This window comes from Zootermopsis nevadensis, unplaced genomic scaffold (genome assembly GCF_977971745.1).
Source record: "Zootermopsis nevadensis isolate Lab colony 2312 unplaced genomic scaffold, Znev_1.0 Znev_ptg000004l, whole genome shotgun sequence".
Taxonomy (NCBI): Eukaryota; Metazoa; Arthropoda; class Insecta; order Blattodea; family Termopsidae; genus Zootermopsis; species Zootermopsis nevadensis.
Genome location: NW_028259136.1, coordinates 5,220,672 through 5,231,021, shown reverse-complemented (window position 1 = coordinate 5,231,021; position 10,350 = coordinate 5,220,672). Strand labels below are relative to the sequence as shown.

The 10,350-nt window shown below is 38.1% G+C and overlaps 1 protein-coding gene across 4 annotated transcripts; it reads left to right on the top strand.

Annotated features, from left to right (window-relative positions):
- The first annotated feature begins 305 nt into the window (after nucleotides 1-305).
- On the top strand, nucleotides 306-8,697 carry LOC110829158 (cytochrome P450 9e2-like). 4 transcript variants are annotated; one of them, XM_087342940.1, is made up of 8 exons: nucleotides 306-458; nucleotides 2,251-2,757; nucleotides 3,077-3,244; nucleotides 4,005-4,210; nucleotides 5,146-5,335; nucleotides 5,804-6,025; nucleotides 6,767-7,021; nucleotides 7,459-8,697. In XM_087342940.1, the coding sequence occupies exons 2-8, from the start codon at nucleotides 2,379-2,381 to the stop codon at nucleotides 7,629-7,631; spliced, it is 1,593 nt and encodes a 530-aa protein (XP_087199066.1). In that variant the 5' UTR covers nucleotides 306-458; nucleotides 2,251-2,378; the 3' UTR covers nucleotides 7,632-8,697. The 4 variants fall into 4 exon arrangements, with proteins under 4 accessions (XP_087199066.1, XP_087199065.1, XP_087199064.1 ...); XM_087342939.1 differs by having other exon boundaries at nucleotides 306-499; XM_087342938.1 differs by lacking the exon at nucleotides 306-458 and adding an exon at nucleotides 537-1,590.
- Nucleotides 8,698-10,350: the final 1,653 nt, after the last annotated feature.

Genomic DNA, 10,350 nt, shown 5'->3' with positions numbered 1-10,350 from the left:
TTTAATGCCAAGTAACTTCTTCAGCTGATGCAGTAACGTTAATAATGAATCAGCATATATTTGTACATACGGCACACCACGCTTTCAGGTTGCGAAAGAAGAATGTGCCCGCGGGATATGGAACGCTGCTGTTAATACGTACACTGAACAAGAAGTCGGCAGACAATTGGTGGTCTTCCAGTTTGGAAAGTGGGCCGATGTGAACACAGTTGTGAACATTGCGATTCCATAAAATCGTGACAATTTCTTTGCCGGCTGAGCAACTACTAGCTTGTAAAGGACTCTGTTCCATGAAGTTCGTATGAGATTCTGAAAAAAAGAATGAAAAATAAGTTGTAGCCACACCTGACATTGCAGTGTGTTACGTAAGAACTGTTTGCGTGACGTAAGACGTTCGTGGTCCACGTCTCCCGGATACCTCAATCTTATCAATTCCCTAGGAGCAGTACTTGGAAAAGGTGCGTATGTCATGGCTTTGGACATCAGCTGTCACCTTCCAGTAAGTATGATAGAGCATCTGTACAGCCTTTTATATCTTCTATCAGCAAGGTATGTACGTAACCAGATTTGCAAGTTGTAATCTTGCAAGTACCCTGTATCTTTCCAAAGAATAGGCGAAGTCTCTAACAACGATTTATAATCAGCAGCATTTATATTTCGTCACGTCATTAAATAACACAGAATACCGAAAAAAGTTTCAGATACAAAATTTAAATTGATTCGTTCTAAGCTTTCCGTCTGCAGAGGTTATATAACGTCTCGGGAATCCGAGGGGCCATTACAGAAGGCCACATTCGTCTCGTGTCCTACGTCGTAAAGAATCCTATTCACATTCTCACAATCTGTTACCCTGGATCTCCGAAGGGTCTCTTCAATCTCTTTCATCCCACAAACCCTGCTCGCTTCCAACTTTCTGATGCAATCAAGACACGATGTAAAGTTTAATACATTCATGCTTCAAAACAGGTCTGTTAACTGTCGACAACGGTAACCGGAATTATAAAGGAGTGAATTCATCTAATGCGCATTTATTCAGTACCATCACTGGTATGTTGACCCCTGATAAAAGTACTTCCCTTGTTATAGATATCATTTCAGATAATATCAAAAAAATTTATAGATTACATTGAAAACGTATGCTGAACAAAACAAAAATGTCGAATTGTCCAAACATGGCCTTATTGGGGAGCAAAGTGATCCGTGAAATGAAATTTCAGGGCCATATCTAAAGGAATGGAACATTCATAAAAATATCTCACCTTATTTGTGAGTGTGTGTAATAAACTGCAGTTTCTTCTGGGGTGATGTTTCTAAACATCCAGAAATGAAATCATGCCGCCAACTTTGCACAGCCCTGAGGTAAATCCTTATTAAAGATAACGCAGTACTGGTATTTTTATTGTTCATCTGTTCTATGAAGAGCATTACGTACATGATATGCTTCAAGGTCATTGTCGGAACAAAAACAAATTATGCCCTCGTCCTACGCAGCACTGTGAAGGCCAATTTGGAGTAACCAAAGCAATGTACGAGCTCAGTCAGTGAAGTGACAGGCTACTACCAGCTGCAGGACTGAGCTAGTCACCTCAGGTAATACGTCTGACCTGTTCTGGTAAGTACCACGTTCATGTCTCAGGCAGAGCCCACACCTGAGCTGGACCGAACTCTGTCGTCCTCGGTTCTTTAGGCAAATATCAATAAAATACCCTCAGACAGGCTGCACAGTACATAATCCCCCATCTTCACATTTGACAGTAAAGAAACACTGCAACTAAGAAACTTTCATGACGTATCCTACGAATAAACCATCGGACCAAAAGATCAAGATTCGACGCCAGGCATTAGAGTCGGAATCATACTCTTCACCACAAGAGCATTTCGGTACTTGTCGATGTTGGTCTTCTGGGTCGTAACAACAAGTAGACTCGTAGGTAGATACCATCGTTTCGGAGGAACATAATGACTCCACCTTCAGGGCTGATGATGGAGGCAGTATGTTCCCCTAAAACGTTGGTATCTACCTACGAGTCCACTCTGAACTGAAACCCAGAAGACATCTTCATTGCCATGAAAATCTCATTTCTGGGATTTGCACAGTGTTCTAATGTATTGGTACCAATGACTCTGTAAATACAACTGATTTCTTTCATAAAATTTGATATCACTACTTTAAAGCTTGTTGGTTATTGGCTTATTGGTAAAAACATCATTTATAAAAGCATTAATTTTTATATTTCTGTTTTATTTTAGTGGATCTTCCATCACATTGAAGCCAGCTAAGAACAAAACACACAACTGCACACAAAGGAACAAAAAATTTGGTGCTTTACTTTTCTAAACCCAGGTATACATCGATTTTTAAGACAAGAGAAATCACGATGATAGAGTCGCTATGGGTATGGACCCTGGGCACCAGTCTTTTAGCCGTAGTTGTCTACGTAATTGGTACTTGGACCCATAATCACTTCTCCAAGAGGAATATACCTTGCCTCAAGACCGTCCCATTTCTTGGCAACATGGGACCAGTGGCACTTCGGAAAGTATCGTTCCCTGACTTTGTTGTTGACTTGTACAACAAGCTTGAAGGCCATAAATATGGCGGTGTGTATGAATTTCTGAATCCAGTTGTACTCTTGCGAGATCCCGAGCTCATAAAAATGGTGACCGTGAAAGATTTTGAACACTTTCTGAATCACCGAACTCCTATAGACGAAAATGCCGACCCACTGTTTGGAAAGGCGCTGTTTAATCTTAAAGGTAAGTTTTTATTTTATGTATTCTATTTTTGCTTAGATTTGATAGATGCAAAAATGTTTCCACATAATACGCTACCCAAAACAGTAAAGACTACAATAATACAGAATGCTTGTATAGTCCTGAACGGATGAACGTGAACTGCAGCCTTGAAAGGAATAAGTAAGTGAGGAAGGGGAGATATTAAACAATAAGGAACTTTGTGATTTGTATGGTTCATCCAATAAAGTGCGTGTATACATGCATCCTAAGCAAAGGATAAATCTAAGTTAGAGAATGTACAAGTTTAATTTCACTTCTCTATTTTGACCACAATTTACAGGACAAAGATGGAAGGACATGCGATCCACTCTGAGTCCTGCCTTCACATCAAGCAAAATGAAGAACATGTTCTTTCTGGTAACAGAATGCGGCAAACAGCTAGGTGACTTCCTGGAGAAATGTATCAAGGACAAGAACATGTCAGTGGAAGGCTGCAAGATAGAGAGAGGCAAGTGATACTACAGCATAAATGTGACTACTTTTTCTTGTAACTCTTGCAATTACAAACAGATTATTATGTGGAAGTAAAAATACCAACACTTAAAAACCTGATCATAGTTACATGCTGTTCAGTCCTTACAAAATGACAGCTTAGGTCATGTAATTCCTACAACACTCTATTGAATATCAGCAGAAATGATTAATAATATGATCATCTGATACTGGATGTGCCAGATGCATTTAGAAATCAGCTCAAGAAATAACCAATACAGGTAGGTACACCGGAGTTAGGTTCCTGAGATTTCTGGCATAAAATGAAGCGGCGCAAACCGAGTCCTACCTGTATATCTGACACTTAGGATGCGTAATAAAATTATTTTCCTCACATATCAGTAAATGAGCAGGATATTAAAAATTTTCTATTGAATGGCTACTTTATACCAAATCTGTTTGCCATAACTATATGCTGAGGAACAAAGCCACATGTCACTAAGAAAAGAAATTTAAATAAACTATTTACACATTACATCAGTTTTCAAGGGAATGCATCAAACATTTTTTTTTAAGATGACTTTCTTCTGAGTTGTTTCACTGTATAGTCTGGCAGAAGTTTTTGTCAATTCAGAGGTGCTTGCTGCCTCCAACATCAAGAGAATGATGGAGGCTGCAGGGGCCTGTGAAATGTTGGATAACTTCTACAGGCACCTTCTGGCTTGCCACCATGAGAACCTGAAACCTCACTTCCTTATATTTCTTCTGTGTTTTAGAAGGCAATATTCTGGCTGTGGAGATGAAAGATCTGTTTACAAGATACACTAATGATGTAATTGCGACATCAGCATTTGGAATTGGGTGTGATTCACTAAATCAACCCAAAAATGAGTTCTATGAGATGGGCAAAGATGTTACAAACTTTCAAGGTGTCAAAGCTCTAATATTTTTTGGGTACATGATGAGCCCCAAGATCATGAAGGTAAGAATTTTATGTAATAAAATCTGAATATTGTGCAGCTGGGCAGACGAAGGAGATGGGAGGATATATATCAAGATGGATCTTAGGTTGGTGGGCTGTGAGGATGGTAAATGGATAGACTTTGCTCAGGAATGTGGCTGGTGGCGGGCTATGGTCTTTGACCTGCGGGTTCTACTACCAGGGAGTTAGTTTATCTGCAAGTCTGAGAAATGTGTCTATTATCAATGCCTAGAGAATTTCTGTCATCATTTAGAATTGCAGAATTGTCATTCCTTAAATTTCTGCAAAATATTAACAATCACTGTTCATACTGTAAATATTCTCATCACACACCTTACCAAACTTCCAAACATAATTAAATTAACTTAAATTAAATTAAGGGAAATCAAGATTAAGGGAACAAAATGACCAAAACAAGCAAAAAAAAATTCAGATTCTACAAAGAAATTTGTCAGTTTCCACACTGGTGCAGAAGTGAAATTTAGATTAAGAAACAGATATTAGTCAAATTCAAGCAACAGGAATAACACTCTTAAGAACTGTGAATGGATACATTAGATTAGGCTAAAATGAAAATTACAAGAGAGGACTTAATCTTAAAAACTAAATCTGTTTGCCCATCTTAACAGAATCCATAGTAACACACTTCCAACATTAGCTTTTCAACACAAACCAAAAATTCACAGAAACTAAGGAAAACTGTTTATTTAAAAGGATAAGTCTGAAGTTGAAACAGATTTGAGTCTGATCTACAAAGACCAAAGGAAGATACGGAGAAGATTCTCCATTCCAGTGCTCTGCCCCTTCAAGAGTAGAGCCAGTGATGGTCACCCACATTTTCCCAGCTCCGATGTGTACGTGTTGAATAAAACTGTCACTTAATAGTAAGAATATTATGGCATCAGCAGCGTCTCTTCTCTGTTTCATGCGATCAGTTTCTGCGCATTAGATTCATGTCAAGAGCTCTGTCCAACTTCTTCCGGTCACTGGTGCACGACACAATGTCAATGCGGGAAGAGAAGGGAATTCTGCGACCCGACATGATTCATCTGCTCATGGAGGCCAAAAAAGGGACACTTCAGGGAGACGAAAATGGTGCAATCAATGGCAAGACTGTCATCCCAAGTAAGTGATAAAATTCACTCCACTCTCATTCTCCTTTTCCTTCTTGGGGATATTTTTTCCCAACCATTTTCATAGGTTCCCCATCCTTATACACCGTAATGTCATTCATTCCAGTCTGTTTTCTCTAAATTCTTTCTCTCCGCCTTTTTATAAATTCCTTGTAAGAACAATATTTCTGAAGATGACTGTCTTACGGGATGTTATGGTTTGTGGTCTGATTTGCAACTTCCCTGATGACAGAAACAGTAACCACATCTGAAACGTCAGTCAGTATCTACCAGAAGATCATGGCTGATAAGGGGAACCAAATCAGAGAAATTTCCCCTTCATCACACCGGAAGACGAGCACAGATCAAGTCCTCAAAACATTGTGTGATGTCATAACACCGAACGATGGACAAAGTCCAAAGACCAAACAGAATAAAATTTATTGGTACTGCAAACTAATTATATTTTGTGTTATAACAGAATGGGAAGACGATGACATCACCGCACAAGCTGTACTTTTCTTTCTGGCGGGCTTTGACACGGCCTCCACACTGCTGTGCTTCGCAGCCCATCAATTGGCAGTGCATCCAGATATCCAGTCTCGACTCCAAGAAGAGATTGACGTAACAATGAAAGAAGGCGAAGGAAATCTTACATATGAGGCAGTCCACGGCATGAAATACCTCGACATGGTGATCTCAGGTATGGTGAAGAACTGAGTTATCCTGCCTTATCATGACAAGTGGTTAGGGTAGAAAGAGGTGACACAGATGAATGAGGAGTTCTATTGACAGGAAAAGAAATGCCACTTTAGTTGAATCAGTGGTGAGATCATGATTCTTCAGAAATTTCAAATAAATGGGAAATTTTACAACAGTTAATCACTAGTGCAGACTGTGGTTAATAATGCTCATTATCTGTTTATTTAATAAATGACTTATCAGCTGCTCTGGTCATGTAAAGTTTATGGCAGGGTGATCTGCGAATGATGCGTTAGAAAGAATATGGAAGGAAGTGGCCATGGCCACTTCCAGGTAACATCCCAGCATTTGCCTGCAATGACAAACAAAAACAACGTAATCCTCAATCCAAACAGCCAGTCTTTGGCTCATGTTACAAATCCAGGACCTCCCAAATATGCAGAAGTGTTAACCACTTCACCATTAAGTTTGGTGAGTAACGCTACATGAATGAGTGAATCTGGCATTATTTAATGACACTTTCTCAACTGCATAGTGACGCAGAATTACAACGAATCATGAAACAGAAACAACGTGCAAGAAAGTAGTCACGACTTATTCTGAGATACTATGCCAGTACTTGCTTATAGGGACAACCTCGGCCACGACTGACTGTCTCTGGACTCGGATTCAAAACTGGACACGCATTAAAGATTTAAGTAATAAAGTGTAACGGCTTATACACTTGTGATTTATGTTACAGAAACGCTACGCTTGTATCCTCCTGCAGTGTTGATAGACAGAACATGCGTAAAGACATACACATTGCCTACTGAGCCAACTTATACCCTGAAGCCTGGAGATGGGGTCTGGATACCTATTTATGCCCTACATCATGACCCAGACTACTTCCCTGACCCTGAGAAATTTGATCCTGAAAGGTTTAGCGATGAGAATAAACAAAGCATTAAAAACTTCACATACCTGCCATTTGGGTCTGGCCCAAGGAACTGTATTGGTAAGTACAATAATCACAATGACAACTTCTTCTGTCAGTATTTCATGTATAATGTAAATAGCCAGTTATTGGGCCAAGATTCAAACCCTGGACCTTCCATAATTATAATCATTATACTGTAACATTTAACCTTCTATGGGTATATCGGATTAATGGAATGTGAGGAACAGTTGGCATGGATACTTAAATATTCAGAAACATGGACAGACTGAGGAAAAGTACAAAACTCCCAGTTATTCCATTTCTTAGTTCAAGATACCAACACAGTAGAATCAGTAATGATGAAATCTCTCTTCATAAAAGATATCATCCCACTGTATCAATTTTGGTGAACCTGCGAATATTAATTTTTGTTTTGACAGCAGGTCTTTTACAGTTAATACTCAACATTCTACCCCACTACCTTCAGGTAACAATATCATCTTATCATGTTCCAGGGAGCCGTTTTGCACTTATGGAATCCAAAATAGCATTGGTCCATATATTGTCCCGCTTTAACCTGACAGTGGTCTCCAAAACACCCATACCAATACAAATAACCAAGAATGGTTTCAATATGACAGTGGACAGGGGATTCTGGATGGGTCTTGAGCTAAGAGTCAAGAACTAAGACAGCGACAGAAAACCAATCAAATGTATGAACAATAATAATTTTCTATTTACATGTTATCATAGAAAGTCATGAATCAATAATTCTGACACCATGCATGTAGTTAAATCCAGAAATCAGGAATTAACCATATTTCTTTATTAATTCTTATGCTACTTCATGTATATATGATTTAACTACCTCATCATATTTTTATCTGATGAGAGTTCCTTACTTATGTTTCATACTTAACATCCTGAATACCAACCTTGTAAGCCCATAATTTACTTCATTTAATCAGTAAGACTGGATCATAGATATGTCTGTTATACATATCACAAAAGATTAGAAAATCTAATCCATCTGCTGATCAACTACCAATACTGGTACTGAGTAGATATATTTTAATGTATTTTTAAAACCTGTAGTATTTCTTATGAAACATCCAATACTTAATATGTTATATGGAATGGACATTAAATATAAATTTTCCTTTGTGCCGAAAAACCTTGGAATGTTCAGAACAGAGTGCTTGTTGTTGTGGGTTATGTCATCTCCCTTCACCTTTCTCCAGTAAGGAGATGTCAATATCAGCTGAATTACCAGACTTTACTCACACTACATCATAAGACAGTTTTACTATGCACTGCTAAAATATTATGCTCATTATTATGCAATATTTTTTGTTTCCTTCCCACTGTGATCAACTTTTACACATTAATTCACCATGTGCTGAATCATTAAGTCACATTAATTATGGCAACAATGTAGCTGCAGAGTGAAGATCAGCAAATGGCAGAGCATGTTTCTCAGCAAAAGGTGAAGAAACTATTCTAATATAGGTGTGGAAGTGGAATGTCCATAAGTCAAATAGTTTCCAGGGTTTTTAAATGTTACCCACACTATAGTAATATAATTTTCTTTGTGGTATAACTTACTGCATAATAAGTGCATTAGAAAGTAATACAATATCCTACAATTAAATGAGTTCTCAGTGCTAACATACTTTTAATGGTCAATTTTGTCACAGGAATTTGTATTATAATCAAAGAATATGTCAAATATATCAATATATTTTGAAGTAAAATTAATTTACTTAATTACCACATATAACATAATGGAAGGGCAATATTAAGCTGCAAGAATCATGATGATTTGGACATTAAATTCTTGAAATGGAATAATTTGAAAGAACAGGAACAACAGTCTCATCCATCCAGTTACCTATTATTTTGTTGTGACTAAAAAACATCAAGCTGTTAACTCTATTCCATTCTAATAAAACAGGGCTCTTTACAATTTCCCTCAATTTCAAGAATATGTCAGTGTTCTTGATACACTTGATATACACAGAATCAAAAAATCTGAACTGTCCATTGTTTCCTGGTAAGTAGCTACAACAGCGGCCCCGATTCTGTCATGCAAATAGTGAGGCGATCCTGAATGAGACATAAAAATTAAAATAGGCAGCAAAAAGGTACAATAGCCTCTAGATGCATAACCTTCAAGCCAAATTTGTCTGCTCTTATGGTGGGGTTCCCCTCACAATATGACGAAATTTTGAAGGACAGTAAGCTCAATTTTTTCCCCAACAAGTTTCACAGAAAATTCGTCAACTACAGTACAAATTTAATTATGTGGAGGTACACATGGCAAGATAATTACTTACTTTTATCATATCCATATTCCAGCTGAGAATGAACATCCTCCCCACACCACCACTAATTCCGTTGCAGACCACATACACGGGAACCACAAATGATTCTCCTCATCTCACACGTAGAAGCATGTAAACTACATCGTAGGAAGTCCTGGTAGACATTGAGATGTTTCTTGCCTTCACACTCAAGTTCAGAAACATCCACGACCATGACCTATATACAGATTCTAATGAAACAAAGGCACAGACACTATTTCCAGCGAATATTCCTCCGAAACACATGCTATACAACAGCTGTCACTTACGATCAATGAATATGATAAGCATGGATCTGCTAAATAAAGATGTACAATTCAATGAAATAGATCGGCACAAAGACTCATGCGTATTGTGCTGCCATCTCCAAATTATAGGCACATAAACAACATTGAGGAAGAAGATGGACGCAGTAGCACAGTCGGTAAGAAAGTTTACTGTATCAGCAAAGTCCTACATTCTACAATACATACCACTTACACTTTAATCTACATAAGACAGTGTCTTTTAGTCACTCAATGCATAAAATGAAAATGTTTCTGATATTAAATAATATTCATATATTTTACACATCTTGAACCACGTCTATTTAAGAAATATATTTATCACTCCTTTTTTCTAACTGAATCACCCAACTCGACGAGTTGAACAGAATCCTCCCTAAGCAACTGCAAGTTATTCTGATACTTGATGTTCTCACGATGGTGAATATGCTTAATGTGGTCTCACAGGCTGTGACGCAGTGTGGCCTTGTAGATGGTTACCAGTGATTCGAAAGAACATACTGTCTCCATCTACATGGTGAGGGGTCACAATCCAGAATACAACAGTGGTTTCAGCCTGTACAATGTAGTTTCTACATTTCTCTGAAACCTTATTAACCACTTACAAACCACATGGCCATGTCGATAATATTAATATTATCCTCCCACCTTCATTTTTGGCTCCTTCCTCAATTTAATCGACGTCGTCGTTTTATTGCATTCTTTTCCAGAACTCAACTCCTCGGAGCGCTGCGTCCTTGTTTCTTTCTGATTGTGATTA

Excerpts from the sequence above, each read along its gene's own strand:
- LOC110829158 (XM_087342940.1), top strand. The coding sequence starts at position 2,379 with ATGATAGAGTCGCTATGGGTATGGACCCTGGGCACCAGTCTTTTAGCC. Across the intron at positions 3,245-4,004 it reads AGGCTGCAAGATAGAGAGAG|AAGGCAATATTCTGGCTGTG; the intron begins GCAAGTGATACT and ends TCTGTGTTTTAG. Across the intron at positions 5,336-5,803 it reads TGGCAAGACTGTCATCCCAA|AATGGGAAGACGATGACATC; the intron begins GTAAGTGATAAA and ends GTGTTATAACAG.